Below are 25,208 nucleotides of genomic sequence, written 5' to 3' on the forward strand. Positions count from 1 at the left end.
TTAAGTTTTAGAAGTGAGGGGTTGAAGGTCAGAGGGTCAATGGAAGGTGTTGAAGGTCCCACAAACAAGAGTTGCTACAGGAATGTGTTCAGAGTGGGAGGGTCTCCTTTGTTAGATCACATGGGGCCTCGGCTCTGAGTGGAGATGGGTATCAGGATCGGGAGTTGGGATCGGGATCAGGAACCGTATGTGGTCTTGCACACTCCTAGTGACCCAGAGGCTCCGAGGGTGAATGGTCACCTTCCCAACCATCAGCTCAGGCCCAGCTGTGCTCTCTAAGCAAAGGTCAAAGATCAAACAGTTACCATCCTGCTTGGAGTGACCCTACCCACTGTCCTCAGCGAGATTGACCCATGGAGATTCTGACTGGGCAAATTCTGGCACTAACCGTCGAGAAGAACATGGTGAAAATGTAGACAGAGGCCTCCAGGAGATACTCGCTGCGTATCGCTATGGCGACAGGTGGGACGAACATGAGGTTGCTGAGGCACAGGAGGAGGGTGGAGAGGAGCTGAAAGCCATACGAGTAAGCCTCCAGGTTATCAGTGCAACCCCAGCCATTCCAACCTGTAACAGGACAAACTAGTCAGAGTAACAGACAGAGACCATTCAGCCTCTCCAGTTAATGCTGGCTCTTTCAAGGCAATCGTCACTCACCCTGCTCCTAACCAACCTGCAAATTTGTGTTCATACTGTATAAAATTGACACAGTTTATCTTTTGGAAAGTGGCTGTTGGGTCTCCTTTTGAGACACTGAATTCTAGATCATGACTCCTCGGTGTATAAAAGAATTTCTTCTCATCTCTCCTCTGCTGCCTTCGTCCATGACCAGAATCCAGCAGACCAGCTGCTCACGGTCTGGGTGGCCATCATCCTCAAACACAATGTTACAGAAACCCCATGACTGTGCCCTCTCCCCAAGCTCCTCTTACCCAACGTTCTGGGATCCACATCAGGAGGTTGTCTCAGTGACACTGTCATTCAGAATGGAGTTGCTATCCTTGACAGCTCAGCAGCGGGCACTATGTCCATCTCCAGGGTCTCTGGCCCCCAGACAAAACTCCTGCCAGCGTGTCAAGAACCTCAGGTTCTGGTCTCTTCCCTGTTCCTTATGGGATGTGGGCATCACTGGCTAAACCAGCATGCATTGCCCATTCCTAATTGCCCAGATGGTAGTTTAGAGTCACCACATTTCTGAGAGTCTGGAGTCACGCTTAGGCCAGGCCAGGTATAGACAGCAGATTTCCATCCCTGAAGGATGTTGGTGAACCAGATGCAATTGACAATGGTTACACAGTCACCATTAGGTCAGATCTTTGCTGAATCTAAGTTTCACCATCTGCTGGGGGATTGAACCCATGTCCCCAGAATGTTAACCTGAAGTTCTGGATTACTAATCCAGGTACATTACCACTGATTTGGGCAAGGTTCAAAGCGAGTTGACATGGATCTGTCACTAGCTGTGCGGCTGGCAGATTAAACCATCTCAATTTGCGACAGACCTTCACTCGGTTCCTGTCCCACCCTTCCTATTGTTAAAACCGAATACACTTCAAACTCTCCCCAGTTCTGGTGAAGGGTCATCAACATGCAATGTTAACTGCTTCTCTCTCTCCACACCTGCTGCCTGAGTGTTTCATTGTGCAGTGGATTGTGCAGTGACCCTCCTTCCTGGTTGAAGTTCTGACAAATAAACACAAGCACCCAGCCGGGCTGGAGCTAGCTACAGCTTACCTGCCTTACACTCACAAGCAGCGTACAAGTACTTGTTGGCACGCAGTAGCTTGCACTGCCCATATGTGCCGCATTCATTTATGCACGGAGTCAGGTACGTTCTCAGATACACCTCTGCTGTCACGTTGTTGCACTCTTCATACCTGCCAAAGCCAGAGATCGCTCCAGTTACAAAGAATTTCTGACTGGTTGCTGAGTTAGTACATGCTCAGTCACCACACCTTTGTTACAAGTCCACACTAGACGGGCTGAAGGGTCTTCTTGTGTGCTCTAACATTCTACGATTCTACAAGGACCCCTGTAAGTGAGATATGAAGATGGTGGATAGTGACCCTGACGACTGGGGGACAGTCAGTGATGGCTGGGACCTCTGGAGGGTGACTGGAAGGTCATTGGAACAGAAAGCTCAGCTGCTGAGAAGAGGGGCCCAGAGAAAACTGAGGCCAGAGCATCCTGCACCTTCACAGCTCAGAGTCTTCCTCTGCAGTAACTGAAGCAGAGACTGCTCTGTCAGAGTGTGGTTCCAAGATGATGCTCAACACAGTGACGTCCAAATCCCATGAGTGAATAAATTAAACTGAACATCACAAAACTGGATTATCGAAGCATCAGCATCTTGATGCTTCGGGAGCTTCTTGTGTGCAAATTTGGCCTCTGCATTCCTCACAGAGGCCACGTTTCTGTGGGTGTAATGCTGTCAGAGGCACTCACTGTTCCCAGCTCACTGCTACGTTCAGTGAATGAGTGAGTGATTACTGCTAAAAGTCCCTCACAGCTGATTTAGCAATCTCACTCCGCAACAGGCTAATTCTGGTTGAACCTTTCAGCACGAGTTCACATTCTCCCAACATCCCTTTTATTTTGTTTGTTGTAAATCGGAGCCTGATCCAGATTAAACTGCTTGGGTTTAGCCAGGATCTCTCTGATAAACAGGTTTCCAATTACTTTCAAATCAAATTGTATTTAATAAAAACTCCAGACATCAGCCTCTGGTTTATTCAGCCATTTCTGTTGTCATTAGCGAGATTTGGATGAGGACAAATCAAATTGTTCACAACTGGGCGACAAATAGTCTCTCTAGGTGATAGAGCAGGCCAGGACAGTAAGGAAAGAAGAAACAGAAAATGCTGCAAATACTCAGCTCGCTGAGAGCAAGAGTCATTTTGGCTCAAAACATTAACTCTCTTTTATTCGGTTACAGGAGCGGACATCGCTAGCTAGGTCAGCATTTATTGTTCCTCCCTAATTAAGGTAATTAAAGGTCAACCACATTGCTGTGGGCCTGGAGTCACATGTAGGCAAGACCAGGTAAGAATGACAGACTTCCTTGCCTGAAGGATATTAGTGAACCAGATGGGTTTTACTGACAATTGACGTTTTCTATGGAGGCATTTGAGGGGGACTAGACAAGCCAAGGAGGGAGATAGGGATAGAGGATGCCAATGTTAGATTCAATGGAAAAAATGGGGCAGGAACGTAGGATCATGGAATCCCTACAGTGTGGAAGCAGGCCATTCAGCCCATCAAGTCCACCCAACCCTGCAAAGACCATCTTACCCAGATCCGGCCCACTACCCTATCTGTGTAACCCTGCATCTCCCATGGCGAATGTACCCAGCCTGCACACTATGGAAAATTTAGCATGGCCAATCTACTGAGCCTGCACATCTTCGGACTGTGGGTGGAAACTGGCACGCCCAGAGGAAGCTCGCACAGACACAGAAAGAATGTGCAAAATCCACACTTACAGTCACCCGAGGGTGGAACTGAACCTGCGTCCCTGGCGCTGTGAGGCAGCAGTGCTAACCGCTGAACTACCATGCCAAGTAAAGCATAGGCGCCGGCATGGCCTGGTTGAGCGAAATAGCCTGTTTCCATGCTGCTTATCTGCTAATTGTATAGATTCCAAAAGCGAGTGGGCTGGTGTGGGTGAGAAAGGTTCAAAATCTAATTCATGATGCCAACTTTACTCATAGAGTGGCAAAAGTGTGAAATTCACAGGCACACCAAGTAGTCAAGGAGTGTACGGAATTTATGACTGAGGGAAAGGTAGGGAGAAAGAAGCAGGAGGATGTTTTGACAAATTGAGATGAATAGGAGGCTCGTGTGGAACTCAAAGACCAGTATTGTTCAGTTGGACTGAATGAGGAAATGTGGATTTGAACCCACAATCAGTTCAGCTTGCTAAATAGTGAAGCAATCCAGAGTGACCAAACAACCTAGTCCTGTTCCAAACTTGGGAGTGTGTTCATTTGTGTGTTTCTGTTCTGTAATTTAATGTGTTTCAGAGAAATAATATCCTCAGTCCTCAGGGACCTTCCCCATCACAGAATTCACAGCCCCTAAATTGAATTATTCCTCTGTACTAAGTGAACAATGTCCCATTTCAACAGGGAACCTTACCCATAGTCAGCTGAGCAGAGGGAACGTAGACTGATGTACCAATTTCCTGTCTGAGGGTAAGGGATACGCAGTCTAGTAACATTTGAGGTAGAGTTGACCAATAAGAGAAACCCTGTGGAAGTCTCTGGAACAGAAGATAAGATGGGAATGTTTCAGTACTGAGTGAGTTGAATAGCCTTTTCTTGTCTGGGAGTGGAATCTCCGTATTTATATCTCTTTTACAGAATTGCCCACACTCCAAGGAGTGTCCTTTGGGAATGGTGGGGGAGAGGCAGGCAGCTCCTGAGCGTGGGACACAGAGCCAGAGGGTATTACATTCCGAATGAGGTCCTTTGGCAATTGTGTCCATGCTGGTCAGCAAGCATCCATCTCTTCTAATCCCATTTTCCAGCACTTGGCCTGTCACCTTGGACGCAGTGGTGTCTCAAGTGCTTCATAGAATCCCTACAGTGCATTCAGCCTAACATGTCCACACCAACCCTCTGGGGAAGCATCCCACCCAGACCCACTACTCCTACCTTAACCCCATAACCCGAAAATCTCATGGCCAGTCCACCTAACCTGCACAATTTTGGATTGTGCGCAGAAACCAGAGTACATAGAGAAAACCACACAGATCCTGGTAGAATGTGCAAACTCCACACAGACAGCCATCTGAGGGTGGGATCCTGGTTCGATTTCTAGTCCCACGAGGTTGCACTGTTAATCACTGAGCCACTATGCCACCCTATGCTTGTAAAATAACTTGAGGGTTCCTCCCTCTACCACTCTTTCAGGAAGCGAGTTCCAGATTCCCACCACCCTCTCGGTGAAAAGTTTTTCCTTCAATTCCTTCTAATCCCCTAGAAGCATAGGAGCAAGGAACAGGAGTAGACCATTCAGCTCCTTGAGCCTGCTCTGGCACTCGATAGGATCATGATTGATTCTCTGTATCAATGCCACATCACTTAAAAAGCTGAACATTTAGCTCCCGCTGTTTTATTCCCTGTTTACCTGATTCACAACGGATTGAGGTGTTGTCTGATGATACTAAAGGCATTCCGTGATTCAAGCAGCCAATCACAGTCACATTCTCTCCTTTCACTGAGGACTGTGTTGAAAGGAAAGAGTGAGAGAAAGGTTAGTGGATACATGACTAAAAGAAAGATACTTCATTTCTGTTCCAGTTTTGGAAGTGTGCTTGTGGAGGGAACTGGGTCAATCCATCTTCATTGTAACCTTCAAGGTCCTGATTTCCCCTGTCCATCCATTCCCACCCACAGCCTCCAAGCTTTGGCTCTGAGCATCCCACTTCTATCTCCCCCACCAACACACCTCACATTCATTGTGTTCTCAGCCATTTTCAAAATATAAAACACACACAAATAAACCCTTCATGAGCTCTGATGGAACCTGAAACATTAATTCTCTGTTTCTCCTCGCAGATACTTCCTGACCTATTACGTTTTATTGCTATTTCTGTTCTTACTCAAGATTTCTAGCATCTACATAGCTCTAAATTGAGGGGTGATAGATATAGGACAGATGTCAGAGGTCGGTTCTTTACTCAGAGAGTGGAATGCCCTGCCTGCAATAGTAGTAGACTCGCCAACTTTAAGGGCATTTAAATGTTCATTGGATAAACATATGGATGATAATGGAATAGTGTAGAGTAGATGGACTTCAGATTGGTTTCACAGGTCGGAGCAACATCGAGGGCCGAAGGGCCTGTACTGCACTGTAATGTTCTACAGCACTTTTCTTCTGAGCTGAAATAGATCGCACTCTGTTGTAATTTCCAAGTCATTAATTCATGAAGGCAGGGTCGTAACATTAGGGTCAGTCCATTCTGGATAGGTGGCTTTTTAAAAATAAATCGTTCGTAGGCATGGGTGTCGCTGGCCGGGCCAGCATTTTTTGCCTGCCCTTCATTGCCTTTGGGAGGGTGATGGTGAGCAGCCTTCTTAAATCACTGCAGTCCATGTACTGTAGGTAGACCTACAACGCAATAAGCTCCTAATGAGGAGTCTCATAGAAATAGAGAGGGCTACAGAAGGTACAGGTGATTGGTCTGAGCAATGTTTCCAATCCTACCGTGTCAGGTGTTGAAATTTGAAAACGCAATAAAATTTGGAATGAATAGCTAGTCTAATGGTGACTATGTGACCACAGTCATAAAAGCCCAACTGTTACGCTCATGTGCTTCAGGGAAGGAAATCTGCCATCCTTACTGGTCTGACCTACATGTGACTCCAGATCCACATGGAATAACTGCCCTTTGAAAAATGAATACAGGTCAAGGGCAATTACTAATGAATCATAGAATCGCTACATAGTGGAAGCAGGCCATTCAGCCCATTGAGTTTACACTGACCGTCCAAACAGCATACTACCCGGCCTCACCCCTTACCCTATCCCTGAAACCCTGCATTTTCCATGGCTAACCCACCTCGCTTTCATATCTCTGAACGCTTCGGGCAATTTAGCATGGCCAATCCACCTAACCTGCACACGTTTGGACTGTGGGAAGTTATCTGCGCAGACACTGGGAGAACATGCAAACCCCACACAGACAATTGCTGAGCCTGGAATCGAACCCGGGTCCCGAGCATCCTGAGGCAGAAGTGCCAGCCACTGAGCCACAGTGCTGCCTTTTGGCCTGCCAATAACGCTCATTTTCCTGAAGGAAGAAAGGTCCAGGATTTTGACCCAGGATCAGATAATTATTTTAATTTGTTCATGAGATGCAGGCATTTCTGGCTAAACCAGCATTAAGAGCAGATAAGAATTAACCCTGTTGCTGAGCAAAAACTCCCTACCTATGTCCATGATACCACTCATGCCTTCCACCTCCTCCAGAACTTCCAATGCCCTGGTCTCCAACACCTCATTTTCATCACGGACGTCCAGTCCCTTTATACCTGCATTCCCCATGCAGATGGCCTGAAGGCCCTCTGCTTCTTCCTGTCCCACAGGCCCGATCAGTGCCCCTCCACCGACACCCTCATCCGCCTAGCCGAACTCGTCCGCATCCTCAAACACTTCTCTTTTGATACCTCCCACTTCCTACAGACAAAGGGGATGGCCATGGGTTCCCACATGGGCCCAAGCTATGCCTGCCTCTTTGTTGGTTACATGGAAAAATCCCTCTTCTGTACCTACACTGGCCCGAAACCCCACCTCTTCCTCCGTTACATTGATGACTGTATCGGTGCTGCCTCGTGCTCCCAAGAGGATCTCGAACAGTTCATCCACTTCACCAACACCTTCCACCCCAACCTTAAATTCACCTGAACCATCTCCAACACATCCCTCACCTTCCTGTACCTCTCTGTCTCCATCTCAGGCAACCACCTACAAACCGATGTCCATTTCAAGCCCACCGACTCCCACAGCTACCTGGAATACACCTCCTCCCACCCACCTTCCTGCAAAGATTCCATCCCCTTTTCCCAATTCCTTCACCTCTGCCGCATCTGCTCCCAGGATGAGGCATTCCTCACCTGTACATCCCAGATATCCTTGTTCTTCAAGGACCACAACTTCCCCTCCACAGTGGTCGAGAATGCCCTTGACCGTGTCTCCCGAAACTCATCCCTCACACCTCGCCCCTGCAATAACTGCCAAAAGAGAATCCCCCTAGTCCTCACATACCACCTTACCAACCTCCGGATATAACGCATCATCCTCCGACACTTCCGCCATCTACAATCCGACCCCACCACGAAAGACATTTTTCCATCCCCACCCCTGTCTGCATTCCGGAGAGACCACTCTCTCCGCGACTCCCTTGTTCGCTCCACACTTCCCTCCAACCCCACCACACCCAGCACCTTCCCCTGCAACCGCAGGAAATGCTACACTTGTCCCCACACCTCCTCCCTCACCTCCATCCCAGGCCCCAAGATGTCTTTCCACATCAAGCAGATGTTCACCTGCACATCCACCAATGCGGTATACTGCATCCGCTGTACACGGTGTGGCTTCCTCTACATTGGGGAAACCATGCGGAGGCTTGGGGACCGCTTTGCAGAACACCTCCGCTCGGTTCGCAATAAACAACTACACCTCCAAGTCATGAACCATTTCAACTCCCCCTCCCATTCCTCAGACGACATGTCCACCCTGCGCCTCCTGCAGTGTCACAATGATGCCACCCGAAGGTTGCAGGAACAGCAACTCATACTCCGCTTGGGAACCCTGCAGCCCAATGGTATCAATGTGGACTTCACAAGCTTCAAAATCTCCCCTCCCCCTACTGCATCCCAAAACCAGCCCAGCCCATCCCCGCCTCCCTAACCTCTCCTTCCTCTCACCTATCCCCTCCTCCCACCTCAAGTCACACCTCCATTTCCTACCTACCAACCTCATCCTGCCCCCTTGACATGTCCGTCCTTCCTGGACTGACCTATCCCCTCCCTACCTCCCCACGTATACTCCCCTCTCCACCTATCTTCTCCTCTCTCCATCTTCGGTCCGCGCCCCCCCCTCTCTCTCCCTATGTATTTCAGAATTCTCTCCCCATCCCCCTTTTCTGATGAAGGACCGAGGCCCGAAACATCAGCTTGTCTGCTCCTAAGATGCTGCTTGGCCTGCTGTGTTCATCCAGCTCCACACTTTGTTTCCTCAGAATATTAGCTGCATGCCTGGATTAACAGCTAATACCACTCAGCCCTCTCTGCCGTTTCAACCTGCTCAAACATCCAGAGCAGGTAGGACTTGGACCCAGATCTTTTGTCCCAGAGTCAGGGCCGCTTCCGCTGTGACACAGTAGTCTGTATGAGTTTCCTCCATGTGGTCAGGTTTCCTCCCACAGTCTGAAGATGTGCAGGTTAGACGGATTGGTCATGCTCAATTGCTCATAGTGTCCAGAGATACGCAGATGAGGGGGGTTAGCCATGGGAAATGTAGGCTTACAGGAATAGGGTAAGGCGTGGGTCTGGATGGTAGGTTCTGAGTTTAGGAAGTGCACCTGGAGTTAGGAAGCACACAAAGGCTGATGGAAATCCCAAACTCTCTGGCCCAAAAAGCTGGGGTTGGGAGCGTCAATTAAAAAGCATCAAAATGTGATGGACAGATTTTTTTTGTGAATAAGAGAATGAAGTGTTACAGAACTAAGATGGATCAAAGGGGTTAGGTACTGATCAGCCATGACCTGAAAGTATGGTGAAACATATTTGAGGGGCTGAATGGCCTCCTCTAGCCATTATACATCCAAAGAACTATGTCGGGACATACTAAGAGATGTAGATCGGATGCAATGTCTACAAAGTGTATTATCAGTTGGTACAAATGGATGCCTTTATTGTCAGCTTTTCATGTGTGCGTGGTTTGATTAAAGGAGCTAGTTCCATTAACATCTTTGTTTCTTGCCGTTAGAGCTTTTGGAGTGAACTGAATTGTTGTCACATGTTTTGATTAATCCTGGACAGCTTGGAGCTCAGAGGATGAAGCAACAGTTCTGGCAGCAGTCCACTTCCTCAAATAAGCGCAGCCAGCCCTCAGGCTGTTTCAGTCCAACATTAATCCACACAACATGTTCACAGAAAGCTACAACGCAGACTTCAAGCTAAACTTATCATCGCAGGCCTAAGGTAATAAATTAATTAGAGCCATCCCAGATCAGTCGGTAATGGACTAGCTGAAGGTTTAGTCTGCTTGCTGATTATTTCACATTGAGTTGAACAAGAAAAGGCCTGCAGCCTATATTCCCACCAATGTGAATTAAGTTCAGCGATCGCGACTCCAGTATTGAAAATATTACACAAACAGTGGGAGGCAATTCATCCTGTCCAATTTGTACTATCCTGCAATTACATCGTGGTCTGCTAAAATGAGAGTACTGACTTTAAAAACACAGAACATATCAAGAGCTAAATGTCAAAGTTATGGTCAGAAACTATGTTAGGTCCAATCCATTTTGTTCCTAAAATTGTGTCCCGCTGTTGATCAGGCTGCAGATGTCACAGCTTGAATTATAAAAGCAGTAAAAGCGAAAAATGTGTTATTTTCTGCCGACTCTGTGCTGTTCATTTACCTCAGCAAATAGTAATTAATTTCTGATCGACCCAATCTAACCCCTGACCCACAGGCAATATTTGACACACTTTGCTTAAAGGGCAAGGTCAGGCTTTGAGTCTCGCAACACAACACTGACATTCAAACACAATATCAGAAAGGATCAGTGGATAGATATACAGACACGAGAGACAGAGAGATAGCGGGAAATAGTATGAGAGCAAGAAATAAAACAAGCGAGACTGGGCTAGAGAGAGAAGTAGATAACAGAGAGAGATGGGCTTGTGAGGGAGAGAGAAAAAGTGAACAAAGCACAGAGAGGGAGAGACAGGAAGATGGAGGGAGAGAGGTACACACGTGCCCAGCAAAGGCATGTCCTGTTCATAACTTCAAACATATGGTGGGGAAGGTAAGATCAATTCAAAAGAATCAGAGATGAGATGGATAGATGCTTTGTGAGTAAGAGAATGAAGCAAGGTGTTTTGAAGGCGTTAGGTGGGTTAAAGTATTTTTCAACCCTGACCTGATAGAGTGGTGGAATAGGTTAGCAGGCTGAATGGCCAGCTTCAGGCCTTGTATAACTAAAGAACTAAGTAGAGGCACACTGAGAGATCGCGATCTGATACAACATGTACAAATTGTTTTATCAGTATAATTGGTATGGAAGCTTCTGGTACTTCTGTTTATTTCTTCAAATGGATGGAAACAAGCTGACAGGCTACCTCGGGTCAGGACACTTCTGATACACATGTGAAGTCGCTCAAGTAACTCAAACTTCCAGAAGCTCCTAAATGAATCACCCTGGGTGTGACCGTTCCCACACTATAGTGGGCATGTCTGCCTGGGACCCTTCCCGCACTGGAATGGACATGTCTGGCTGGGACCTTCCCCTCTCTGGAATAGCTTTCTCTGGCTGGGACCCTCCCTGCACTGAAATAGACATGTCCAGCTGGGATGCCCCTCATGAATGAACATGCCCAAGCCGAACCTCTTGGTGGAACTCACATCTGGCATGGCTCCAAACTTTGAATCAATGGACCTTCAGGTTCATGTCTCCAAGTTTGCAATGTAACAATCCAGAAAGTTAGTCACATGGTGGTGTGAAGGGGCCCCATCATCTATCTCCATTGTGTAGGAATGGCTTCAACCTTTAAACCATTCTGGGTGGACTATGGCCATTCAAGGGGCCAGAACAGGCTACAATCAAAATGCTTTGTTATCTGAGGGCTTGGGAGACCTGGGCATTCTGGGAAGAGCACCACTTCATAATATCAGCTGTAGTCCAAGGCAGTGAGAGATTGAAGTCTTTATAAATGTGGAGGTGGATGCATTTGAACAAATAGCCTGATTCCTGATACTCATGACAGCAAACCCACCAGAAAGCAGATGGCTCTTAACTGCCCTCTGAAAATACCAAGCAAACCACTCAGTTACATTCATAGTGACGCAGCACCACAGCCTTCTCAAGGGAAAATAGAAACGAAGGACTGAATAGAAGGAAAGCTTACAGTGTTTAGTTTAAGCTCCATATTCAGGACACCACCACTGTCTAGAACTGGAACCAGATTGATGACAAACACGGCCGGTCTGTCTGGAGGCACAGAGATGTTTGGGCCAAAAAATATGTAGAAATGGACAGAGAAAGTATCCAACTCATTCCTGAGGGTGGGGCGGATGGGCCAGCATTGGTTTTGCCCAGAAACTGCACCCCGTTGGCCCAGGAACTCCTGGGGTGGCTGCTCTGCTGAGCTTCTCTCCGAATCATTCAGTGCTGGGGGACCAAGTCCTGTGATGAGCAGGGTGTCAAGAATTGACGGACCTCTGGGAGAACCAAACGACTGAGGTATGTTGAGCTTTGGGGTGATCAACTCAGAAACACTCCTGGAGATGGCCGGTTTGGAGCAATCTGGAAGGAAGAGAAAGTGTTTTCTATTATCACAGCATTTACGGGGTAGGGTGGAGGAATGGGGGAGGGGTGGGGATCTGGCAGCTGGTGAAAGAGGATGTGGGGTGGGTGTGGGTTGGGAGAGTGGGTGGGGATTGAGGACGTGGGTGAGGGTGGGGAAGGTGAGTAGGGATGGGGGGTGGGGTTTGGGTAAATGGATGGGGATGGTGTGTGGGTGTGGGTGAGTGGGGAATGATATGTGGGTGGGGAATGGTATGTGGGTGGGGTTAGAGGTGTAAGTGGGTGTTAATTGGTGGGAGTGGGAAGGTGAGTGAGAGATGGGCATGTGGGTGAGAGGTGGCGGGGAGGTGGGGAAGGGATGGGGATCTGGGTGAGAGATGGTGTGATGGTGGGAGAGTGGGGAGGTGGTGAGGGATGGTGTGATGGTGGGGGAGGGGGAAATGGTGAGGGATGATGTGATGGTGGGGGAGGGATGGTGTGATGGTGGGAGAGTGGGGAGGTGGGTGAAGGATGGGGATTTGGGTGAGAGATGGTGTGATGGTGGGGGAGTGGGGATGGTGGGTGAGGGATGGGGATGTTGGTGAGAGATGGTGTGATGGTGGGGGAGTGGGGAGGTGGGTGAGAGATGGTGTGATGGTGGGGGAGTGGGGAGGTGGGTGAGGGATGAGAACATTGTAATCTTACCAGCAGACAAAGGATGCCTGAAAGTAATTCTCAATATCGAGAAAGCTAATGCTCGTCGAGCAGATACTGACAAATTACTTGTAAAGCACAATCCACCATTACCTCCGAGACAGACCAACTGGAGCTCTATCAAGAAACACATTGACTTAGACCCTGTGTACAAACTACTGAGAAACTAAACCGGATAAAATACACACAACCCCAGCAAACTGAGGCAGAGAAATAGCAAGTGGGACAGAACACTGACACTTCACTAGAGGCACACAGACGATGTTATCGAGCAGGGTGACGAAAGGTTTGCACCCGAACCCATCAGCTCAGCCCGCGTGTCTATAACCCCATTTCTCACCCACATCCCCATCCCTCACCCACATCCCCATCCCTCACCCAAATCCCCACTCCCCACCCACACACCATCTCTCACCCACACACCATCTCTCACCCACCTCGCCATGCCCCCACCCACACACCATCTCTCACCCACCTCGCCATGCCCCCACCCACACACCATCTCTCACCCACCTCGCCATGCCCCCACCCACACACCATCTCTCACCCACCTCGCCATGCCCCCACCCACACACTATCTCTCACCCACCTCGCCATGCCCCCACCCACACACCATCTCTCACCCACCTCGCCATGCCCCCACCCACACACCATCTCTCACCCACCTCCCCACGCCCCCACCCACACACCATCTCTCACCCACCTCCCCACGCCCCCACCCACACACGATCTCTCACCCATATCCCCACGCCCCCACCCACACACCATCTCTCACCCACCTCCCCACGCCCCCACCCACACACCATCTCTCACCCACCTCCCCAAGCCCCCACCCACACACCATCTCTCACCCACCTCCCCACGCCCCCACCCACACACCATCTCTCACCCACCTCCCCACGCCCCCACCCACACACCATCTCTCACCCACCTCCCCATGCCTCCACCCACACACCATCTCTCACCCACCTCCCCACGCCCCCATCCACTCACCATCTCTCACCCACCTCCCCATGCCTCCACCCACACACCATCTCTCACCCACCTTCCCACGCCCCCATCCACTCACCATCTCTCACCCACCTCCCCATGCCTCCACCCACACACCATCTCTCACCCACCTTCCCACGCCCCCATCCACTCACCATCTCTCACCCACCTCCCCATGCCTCCACCCACACACCATCTCTCACCCACCTCCCCACGCCCCCACCCACACACCATCTCTCACCCACCTCCCCATGCCTCCACCCACACACCATCTCTCACCCACCTCCCCACGCCCCCACCCACACACCATCTCTCACCCACCTCCCCATGCCTCCACCCACTCACCATCTCTCACCCACCTCCCCATGCCTCCACCCACACACGATCTCTCACCCACCTCCCCATGCCCCCACCCACACACCATCTCTCACCCACCTCCCCACACTCTGTGGTAGGGATTATGTTGTTCCGGACTGGCGTCAATATCGCATTAATTCTGGCACTGCATTAACAGTAACTGCGCAGGAACAGCATAAAATGACATATTTAACCTTTTGTTACTGGGTGTTGTCCGGGTTGAGAAGCATGTGGTCTATCTTAAAGTACCCTGGAAAGTTGACACATTTCAAGCATGTGAACAAAATTCTGTTTCTGGACCCTAAGTAGTACATATTACTACCTGGTGATATGCTGATGGAAGACAACACCTTCACGTGAGCTGTCAGTCTCTGCAAATACTTCAACCGCAGGAAATGCTACACTTGCCCCCACACCTCCTCCCTCACCCCTATCCCAGGCCCCAAGATGACTTTCCATATTAAGCAGAGGTTCACCTGCACATCTGCCAATATGGTATACTGTATCCATTGTACCCGGTGTGGCTTCCTCTACATTGGGGAAACCAAGCGGAGGCTTGGGGACCGCTTTGCAGAACACCTCCGCTCGGTTCGCAACAAACAACTGCACCTCCCAGTCGCAAACCATTTCAACTCCCCCTCCCATTCTTTAGATGACATGTCCATCATGGGCCTCCTGCAGTACCACAATGATGCCACCCGAAGGTTGCAGGAACAGCAACTCATATTCCGCCTGGGAACCCTGCAGCCTAATGGTATCAATGTGGACTTCACCAGCTTCAAAATCTCCCCTTCCCCCACTGCATCCCAAAACCAGCCCAGTTCGTCCCCTCCCCCCACTGCATCCCAAAACCAGCCCAGCTCTTCCCCTCCACCCACTGCATCCCAAAACCAGCCCAGCCTGTCTCTGCCTCCCTCACCTGTTCTTCCTCTCACCCATCCCTTCCTCCCACCTCAAGCCGCACCTCCATTTTCTACCTACTAACCTCATCCCGCCTCCTTGACCTGTCCGTCTTCCCTGGACTGACCTATCCCCTCCCTACCTCCCCACCTATACTCTCCTCTCCACCTATCTTCTTTTCTCTCTATCTTCGGTCCGCCTCCCCCTCTCTCCCTATATATTCCAGAACCGTCACCCCATCCCCCTCTCTGATGAAGGGTCCAGGCCCGAAACGTCAGCTTTTGTGCTCCTGAGATGCTGCTGGGCCTGCTGTGTTCATCCAGCTCCACACTTTGTTATCTTGGATTCTCCAGCATCTGCAGTTCCCATTATCTCTTTCTGTGCTTTATATTCTTTATCACTTCCCCTCTGAACTTTCCTACCTCCAGCTTGGCTCTTGTTTGTTCTAATCACCCTGGTATTGGTTTTCTGTTCCCGTCCCCCACAACTGTCTCTGTGCCAAATGCCAGCTGTGGCTTGCTTGATGGCACTTTCAGCTCTGGGTCAGCAGATTCCCAGGTATGAGTGTCCACCTCAGCTTGAGCAGGGAACGCTATGTGTATTAGCCCCTGGTGCAGGTTTGAGGGAATACTGCACCATTGGTGGTCCAGGCTTGTGCATTAGGCAATAAAGCCATCTGCCAGCTTGGAGAATGTATAAGATGCTAAAGTATTAGTTGAAAGAAAGAGAGAAAATTACCCCGGTGTCCTGGCTAATTTTTATCCCTAAACTACAATTACAAAAAAGCAAGCGGATGACCTGGTGATTATCACCAATCTCTCTGTGAATGTTTGATATGTGAAAGTTGGCTGCTGTGTTTGTTACGCTAAAACAGTGACTACACTTCACAAAGTACTTAATTGGCTTTAAAGCAGTGTGAGCTATTTAGTGGTTGTGAAACGCACTATGTAAACATCAGCCTGCAATTTCTCTCATTCCATCTTATTCTCCATCTCTTTTACCACCCTTGAGGCTCTGTGTTGCCCTACAAGAGTTAGATTCCTCAAGCCTTTACAGCATGGCCCATCATGTCCCTAACAGTCATCAAACCATATTCACCCTGTCATGGGATGACTCTTGACTGCAGTTGGAAGAACTCCTGCTTAAGGACAGCTCATTGTTCCATTAGTTTAGTCTGATGGTCTTCGATTCTGACTTACCTGGGCCAAAGCTTTTCTGCTGAAATTGGTTCTTTTTTGGTCAATTACTTTTATCCTGAATTTTCCTGACCTTTTCCTGATTATATTATGATCACTGTTCCCTAAGGTTAGGTGACTTGGTATGGGTCAGGTGCAGGTAGGTGGGGCTAGTTTAATTTGGGATTATGTGTTCGGCATGGGCTGGTTGGACCGAAGGGCCTGTTTCCATGCTGTATGACTCTATGACTGTATGGTTTACGTAATTCCACAGAACTAGGTCCAGTAACACCTCCTTCCATGTCGGGTCGCAAATCTAAACATCTTGAAAGCTCTCCTGAACACACAGCTCCTTTCTGCCTTTTGTAATATTACTATCCCAATCTATATCATGGCAATTCCAACTGGAGGATGTGACATAGCCGTGATGTCACTGGATGAGTAATACAGAGGCACACGTGTTCAAATTAAATGGCAGCTGGTGGAATTGAATACAATTGTTAAATTTGGGATTGAAAGCTAGTCTTGTAGAGTGTCATTAAAATCTCATTTGGTTCATGAATCAGAAAGGAAGTCTTACCCAGTGACTTGTGGGTAAATTTTAAAGGCCCTCTGAAACGGCTTGGCAAGCCACTCAATTCAAGAACAATAAATTCTGGACTTGTCAGCAATGCCCACATCCCATAAAAAGTTCAAGATTGAGGGACAATACAGATTTAAGGGCTCATGGACATAATTGGCTAAACGCTAGTGCAGAGGCACCATTTATAATCGGAAATGCTGACAAAATACAAATGCAAGAAAGATGAAATTAAAGCAAAAATCCCAGACACACAGAACAGGACAGGCAGCACATCAGGAGAGACAAACAGAGTTGACATTTCAGGTCAGCGACATTTCCTCAGAACTGTGTGTAACTAGAAGTGAAGCGAAGATCATGAGCAGTTTTAGGTTGATGCAAGGGAAAATCAAAAATGTGACTTTGTGACAGATCATGAGAGATTAAATAGCAAGAATGTTTTTATGCATTCATGAACATATCATCACTGGCTGGACCAGCATTTAATGCCCTCTCCTCAGTTGCCCCTTGAGATGGTGGTGGTGAGCTGCCTTCTTGAACTGCTGCAGTACATGTGCATGTCCCTCAGGGAGGGAATTCCAGGATTTTAACCCAGCGACACCAAAGGAACAGTGATGTATTTCCCAAGTCAGGATGGGTAGTGGCTTGGAAGGGAATTTGCAGGGTGTGATGTTCCCATGTATCTGCTCCCTTTGTCCTTCTAGATGGTAGCGGTCAGGGGTATGAAAGCTGTTGCAGAACGATCTTTGGCAAATCTCTGCAGTGCACCTTGTAAGCAGTACACACTGTTGCGACTGTGCGCTGGTGGTTGAGGGGATAGATGTTTGTGGGTGTGGTGCCAATCCAGCAGGCTGGGTGGTACCAAACTTCCTAAGTGTTGTTGGAGCTGCATCCATCCAGGCAAATAGAGAATATTCAATCACATTCCTGACTTGTGTCTTATACAAGGACAGACTTTGGGGTGTCAGGAGGTGAAATACCTGCTGCAGTATTCCTAGCTTTTGATCTGCCCTTATAGCCACTGAATTTATGACATGAGCCTAGTTCAATTTCTGGTCAATGTTAACCCCCAGGTTTACAGTATGGGGGGTTGCGGTTTAGTGATGGTAACACCATTGAATGGGACGGCCCGGTGGCTCAGTGGTTAGCAGTGCTGCCTCACAGCACCAGGGGCTCTGGTTTGATTCCACCCTCGGGCGACTGTCGGTGTGGAGTTTGCACATTCTCCCCGTATTTGCATGGATTTCTTCCAGGTGCTCCGGTTTCCTCCCACAGTCCAAAGATATGCAGGTGAGGTGGATTGGCCATGCTAAATTGCCACCGTGTTCAGGGATGTATAGATTAGGTGGGTTATAGGTCTGGGTGGGATGCTCTGAGGGTCGGTGTGAACTTGTTGGGCTGAAGGGCCTCTTTCCACACTGTAGAGATTCTAAGTCTAAGAAGGTAGTGACTAGATTGTTTCTTATTGGAGATGGTCATTGCCTGGCATTTGTGTGGCGCGAATGTGACTTGCCATTTATCTGCCCAAAGCCTGGATATTGTCCAGATCTTGTTGCATTTGAATGTGGACTGCTTCAGTATCTGATTTGCTACAAATTATCAGAATAAAACAGTGAGGTACATAGGTTGCAATTTCAGGAATGTCAGGTTTGCTCCCATTCCATGTTCACTTCTGGCCACTGAAACTTGGGAATACCATATAAGAGAAAATACAATTCAGATTCATCCTTAACCCGCCTAAGTTACCTTCAGGGAAGAAAATCTGCTATCCTTACCTGATCTGGATTTCATGGGATTCCAGACCCACAGCAATGTGGTTCACTCTGAACTGACTCCTTTGAAATCGCCTTAGCATACTATTCAGTCTAAGGGGCAAATAAGGACGAAGAACAAATGCTGGCCAATATCTCATTAGGAAACAAAATGCTGTCAAAACTGAGGTTGCCGATTAAAAGAATCTCAGAGTTGAGATAATAGAGTCTTGTTTGGCAAAGATATTAAGCATTCAGAAACCATGGCAAACCAACGGGGCTGAGATACAAATCAGCCACAATCTTATTACATTCTGATTCAGGCTGGAGTTACAAAACACAACCTTCTGTTGCAATGTCCCTAACAAGATACAGAGAGAGGGAGAAGCTATCTATTTGTGGTTTGCATGATATTGATAACAAGACAGATGGATTTTGTCAGAATTCAGGTAGACTAAACATTATTGTACAAAAGTAGCTGGAATGCAAATTAGATCTACAATTGAATTTAAACAGCACAGATCACTGAAATTTAATTGTCTTCCCATATTTTAACAAAACAGTCCTTATTTCTTTTTGCCTTTGGGTCTGATGCAAATTATTCTACGAATGAAAGGCTCATTATAAACTGCCGGCAAGGAGTCAGGAATGAAACAAGAAGCTTCGAGGCAGCAGACATGACCCAGAATAATCAGAGCCCCAGAAGTGAGAGATTAACACAGAATGACTCTTAAACCTACAGTATTTCCCCAGAAACCTTAAACTTACACATACAATATCACTCAATTAAAACAGTTCTACAAAATAAAAGGTCTTCCTTTCCCAGATGTACACACACATGTGCTATCAGCTGTATAAGCTATCACACATACATACGCTGTCTCTCTCTCTCTCTCTCACACACACACACACACACACACACACACACACGTTTGCCCGGAGTTGGCCAATATCCCTCTATCCCCCTCCTATTCATATACCTATCCAGATGCCTTTTAAATGTTGTAAATATGCCAGTCTCCACCACTTCCTCTGGCAGCTCATTCCATACACGCACCACCCTCTGTTTGGAATTGTTGCCTCTCAGGTCATTTTAAATCTTTCTCCTCTCACCTTAAACCTATGCCTTCCAGCTTTGGAGTGCCTTACCTTTGGCAAAATACCTTGGCTATTCACCCTAAGCATGCCCCTCATGATATTTTACAAACCTCGACAAGGTCAGCCCTGGGTCTCTGATGCTCCAGGGAAAGTAACCTCAGCCTGTTCAGCCTTTCTCTATAGCTCACATCCTCCAGTCCTGGCAACATCCTCATAAATCTTTTCTGCACCCTCTCAAGTTGAACAACAGCCTCCCTATTGAATGGTTTTGTAATACTTTCTTAAAAAAATAAAATACTGTAGGTGCTAGAAGTCGGAAACAAATGCAAAATGCTTGAGGAACTTGGAAGTGTTTTGAATCCATTCTGCAAACACATACCAGACCCAAAGCATTAACTCTGCTTTTCTCCCTCTATAGATGCTGCCAGACCTGAGTTTCTCTAGTGTTCTCTGGGTTTGTTTGTGCAGCCTTATGTTTATCTACAAAGATAAACAGAAAAAATCATCTGCCTTCTAAGTATAGTGCAGCTTCAGTCTGTTCTAGTTTCTACGCACTCAAGTCAATCCCAAATTAATGCTCACCACCAGCAATGTAATTAAACAGGATGAATATCCAATTAACAGATAATTCAGTTTTGGGCTGAAAGTTTTCTCATGCTGAAATCTTCCTCTAATTCTGCTGTAGCTGCTGTCACCTGTATCTCTGCCTGTGGAGGATGTGCTATCAGCTGTATAAGTTCTTAAGAAACAGGAGTACAAGGAGGCATTTCAGCCTGTCAGTACTACCTCATCATTCTACGATCTCAAAGCTGATCGGTCCCAGGTCTCAACTCTTCTTCCCAGCTCCTCACAGCCCTCAACTCCTCAGTATTTCAAAAACCTCTTTAAATATTTTTAGTGATCTATCCACCATAACTCTCAGGGGTGAAGAATTCCAGAATACTCTCTAAGAAAAGAAATTCCTTGCCATCTCAGTCTAAAATGAGTGTATCCAGCTGACATAATTAAAGAATCCTCCCACCCCAGTTATAATCTCTTCCTCTCTCTACCATTGGGCAGAAGATACAAAAGTTTAAACACATGCACTAACAGATTCAAGAACAGCTTCTTCACTGCTGTTATTAGATTGAATGGACCTCTCAAATTTCAAATTTATTGCTGGTCTCACTCTTTGTGCACCTTCTCTGCAGCCATAACATTATGTTCCTTGCTCTGTTCTATTATCCTAACATACTTTGTATGGTATGATCTGCCTGTACTGCACGTAAAACAGAACTTTTCACTGTACCAAGGTACATGTGACAATAATAAATCAACTCAAAAGAAGTATTTGCCAGCTCACTCGTTGCCTCAACAGTCATACAGTCAAACAGCACAGAAACAGATCTTTTGGTCCAACTAGTTGATGCCGACTGTAATCCCAACCTAAACGAGTCTCATCTGGACCCATATCCCTCCAAACATTTATTATCCAGTACCTGTCCAAATGTCTTTTACATGTTGTAATTGTACCTGCATCCACCAATTCCTCAGGAAGTTCATTCCACACATGAACAACTCATCTTCTCAATGTCTGCCCTGTCAAGCCCCTTCAGAATCTTGAATGTTTCAATAAGATAACCTTCATTCTTCTAAACTCGAACAAGCAAAGGCCAAAGCTGTTCGCTGTTTTAGGGATCTCAAGCTCATAGAACAAAGAACATAGAACATTACAGCACAGCACAGACCCTTCGGCACTCGATGTTGTGCCGACCTGTCATACCGATCTCAAGCCCATCTAACCTACACTATTCCATGTACGTCCATATGCTTATCCAATGATGACTTAAATGTACCTAAAGTTGGCAAATCTACTACCATTGCAGGCAAAGCGTTCCATTCCCTTACTACTCTCTGAGTAAAGAAACTACCTCTGACATCTGTCCTATATCTTTCACCCCTCAATTTAAAGCTATGCCCCCTCATGCTCGCTGTCACCATCCTACGATAAAGGCTCTCCCTATCCACCCTATCTAACCCTCTGCTTATTTTATATTTTTCAATTAAGTCACCTCTCAACCTTCTTCTCTCTAATGAAAACAGCCTCAAGTCCCTCAGCCTTTCCTCCATACCAGGCAACATCCTAGTAAATCTCCTCTGCACCCTTTCCAAAGCTTCCAAATCCTTTTTATAATGCGGTGACCAGAACTGTACGTAATACTCCAAGTGCAGCCGCACCAGAGTTTTGTACAGCTTCACCATAACCTCTTGGTTCCGGAACTCGATCCCTCTATTAATAAAAGCTAAAACATTGTTTGCCTTCTTAACAGCCCTGTCAACCTGGGTGGCAACTTTCATCTGCCTTGTGCTATCCTCACCCATCTGTGTTAGCTTGTCTGCCATCTGTCTTTGACAGCATCAATCAAGTACATCGAGGTCCACATCTCTCTCTGCTGCCCTCCACTTTATCTTCTCTGTAGCTCTTTCTGATCAAATGCCTGGCATGCTGATGTTATCTTTTCCAGATGTCACATTTTGCAGTTCTTTTTACTCTTGCAGTGTCAAGTATCTCTTCATTTCTCTTTAGAAGGATTGCTAAATGGTCTTTTAGTTAAGGATCCTGTTGGAAAGAGTGAGCTCAATATGCCGGAGTTTCAAATTCAGATTGAAAGAGTGAAGACAAAGTAGCATATGAGCGTATTAGTGTTAAGCAAAGGTAATTATACAGGTCTGAAAAAGGAGTTGCCCTAAGTAGATTGAGCAAAAATATTAAAGGGCAGGACAGTTGAAGAGCAGAGGCAAATGCTTACGGAGATACTAAATACCTCTCAATTAAAGTATAATCCTGAAGGGAAGGGGAATTGTGAAAAGGTGAAAAATCATTATGACTTGATAAGGGTAACATAAAGACAAAAACTGGGGCATATCATACTGCAAAAGTTAGTGGCACTCTGAAGGATTGGTTTGTTAGCAAAGCATTACTAAAAACAAAATCAAAAGAGTTAAGATGAACTATGAAACTAGCAGTAAACATGGGCACTGATACCAAAAGCTTCTATAAGTATTTCAAAAGGGAAAGAATAGTGAAAATAAAATGTTGGCCCTTTAGAGGAGGAAAACAAATGGACACTCAGAAATGGCAGAGGCTGTAAACCAATATTTTATCTCCGTTTTCACAATGGAAGATAAGAATTTCTTCCCAAAACCTACAGTTACTACAGAGGAACCTGAAGAAATTTCCATAACTAGGAAGAAGGAATTAAGTAAACTGATGGGATTAAAGGCAAATTAGTCCCCAGGACCCGCTGGCCTGCACCCTAGAGCATTAAAGGAGGTGGCAGCAAAGATAATGGATGCATCGGTTATGATTTTCGAAAATTCCCTGGATTCTGGAAAGGTGCCAGTGGATTGGAAACATGCTAATGTCACATCCTTTTGGAAAAAAGGTTAGCAAGGATTGGGAAACTATAGACAGGCTAGTTTGACTTCTGTCATGAGGAGGTTGCTGAAGACTCTCAGGCATGAAGGAGGAGATAACTGAACGCTTGGAAAAATGAAAGCCCAATTCACCAGTGTCAGCACAGTTTTATGAAGGACAAGTCATGCTTGGCAAATGTGTTGGAGCTCTTTTCGGATGTAACCAGCCAGGCAGATGATAGGGGCCTGGTATATCTAGACTTCCAGACGGCATTTGACATGATGTCATGTAAAATATGCACCCGGAAGGTCAGATCCCAAGGGTTCAGGGTAGAGTATTGGCTTGCATAGAGGACTGCCTGGCTGACAGGAATCAGAGGCTTGGGATAAATGGGTCCAATTCTGAATGCCAGCTGTTATTTCTCAGCGTGGCCAACATGTCACTCCAGATTCACAATCACTGGGTTGACCCTTAAAATGCCAAGCAAGCATTTCAGTTCGTGGGCAGCTAAGGATGGGCAATAATTGCTGGCTCAACTAGCAATGCCAACATGCCATGAATGAATATAAAATAAATTGTGTAATCCGCTAAATACAAACGGCGGTTGTGAAAAGGATATTGCAAATAAATAAATGTCACTGGTGTTTAGAAATTGGCTGAACCATGGCAATGGCAGAGTTATCTGGATAGGGTAGTGTAGGAGCTATGTTACTAGATAAGTCATCCACAAGCTTGGGTTTGTTAGACAGTCAAGTATGAGTTGAAATCCTCCCCCAGGTGCCTTTTGAAAATTGAAGTTTAGTTTTTAAATTTAAAAATCTAGTAGAAGTAACCACAATGCCATTCAAGATAACAAAGTGTGGAGCTGGATGAACACAGTAGGCCCAGCAGCATCTCAGGAGCACAAAAGCTGACGTTTCGGGCCTAGACCCTTCATCAGAGAGGGGGATGGGGAGAGGGTTCTGGAATAAATAGGGAGAGAGGGGGAGGCGGACCGAAGATGGAGAGAAAAGAAGATAGGCAGAGAGGAGAGTATAGGTGAGGAGGTAGGGAGGGGATAGGTCAGTCCAGGGAAGACGAACAGGTCAAGGAGGCGGGATGAGGTGGTAGGTAGGAAATGGAGGTGTGGCTTGAGGTGGGAGGAAGGGATGGGTGAGAGAAGAACAGGTTAGGGAAGCGGGGACAAGCTGGGCTGGTTTTGGGATGCAGTGGGGGGAGGGGACAAGCTGAGCTGGTTTTGTGATGCGGTGGGGGGAGGGGAAGAACTGGGCTGGTTTTGGGATGCAGTAGGGGAAGGGGAGATTTTGAAGCTTGTGAAGTCCACATTGATACCATTGGGCTGCAGGGTTCCCAAGCGGAATATGAGTTGCTGTTCCTGAGTTGCAACCTTCGGGTGGCGTCATTGTGGCACTGCAGGAGGCCCATGATGGACATGTCATCTAAAGAATGGGAGGGGGAGTTGAAATGGTTCGCGACTGGGAGGTGCAGTTGTTTATTGCGAACCGAGCGGAGGTGTTCTGCAAAGCGATCCCCAAGCCTCCGCTTGGTTTCCCCAATGTAGAGGAAGCCACACCGGGTACAATGGATACAATATACCACATTGGCAGATGTGCAGGTGAACCTCTGCTTGATGTGGAAGGTCATCTTCGGGCCTGGGATGGGGGTGAGGGAGGAGGTGTGGGAGCAAGTGTAGCACTTCCTGTGGTTGCAGGGCAAGGTGCCGGGTGTGGTGGGGTTGGAGGGCAGTGTGGAGCAGACAAGGGAGTCGCAGGGAGAGTGCCCTCTCCGGAAGGCAGACAGGGGTGGGGATGGAAAAATGGCTTGGGTGGTGGGGTCGGATTGTAGATGGCGGAAGTGTCGGAGGGTGATGCGTTGTATCCGGAGGTTTGTGGGGCGGTATGTGAGAATGAGGGGGATCCTCTGGGTGTGGTTGTGGCGGGGGTGGGGTGTGAGGGATGTGTTGCGGGAAATGCGGGAGACGCGGTCAAGGGCGTTCTCAACCACTGTGGGGGGATAGTTGCGGTCCTTGAAGAACGTGGACATCTGGGATGTGCGGGAGTGGAATGCCTCATCCTGGGAGCAGATGCGGTGGAGGCGGAGGAATTGGGAATAGGGGATGGAATTTTTGCGGGAGGGCGGGTGGGAGGAGGTGTGTTCAATTGTTGTAAAAACCCATCCAGTTCACTAATATCCTTTGGGAGAGAAATCTGTCACCCTGATCTTGGTC

At 47.5% G+C, this 25,208-nt stretch overlaps 1 protein-coding gene across 3 annotated transcripts in view; it reads right to left on the reverse strand.

Moving 5' to 3' along the window:
* Positions 1-25,208, reverse strand: part of tmem8b (transmembrane protein 8B) — a 126,559-nt gene that overhangs the window by 13,551 nt on the left and 87,800 nt on the right. For all 3 annotated transcript variants that reach the window (XM_048527550.2, XM_048527549.2, XM_059644924.1), the window contains 5 exons: positions 11,643-12,040; positions 5,131-5,227; positions 4,138-4,261; positions 1,735-1,877; positions 389-567 (listed from right to left, as the gene is read on the reverse strand). In XM_048527550.2, the coding sequence (XP_048383507.1) occupies positions 389-567; positions 1,735-1,877; positions 4,138-4,261; positions 5,131-5,227; positions 11,643-12,040 (941 nt within the window). The remainder of the gene's footprint in view (positions 1-388; positions 568-1,734; positions 1,878-4,137; positions 4,262-5,130; positions 5,228-11,642; positions 12,041-25,208) is intronic.

This window comes from Stegostoma tigrinum, chromosome 3 (assembly GCF_030684315.1).
Source record: "Stegostoma tigrinum isolate sSteTig4 chromosome 3, sSteTig4.hap1, whole genome shotgun sequence".
Lineage (NCBI taxonomy): Eukaryota > Metazoa > Chordata > Chondrichthyes > Orectolobiformes > Stegostomatidae > Stegostoma > Stegostoma tigrinum.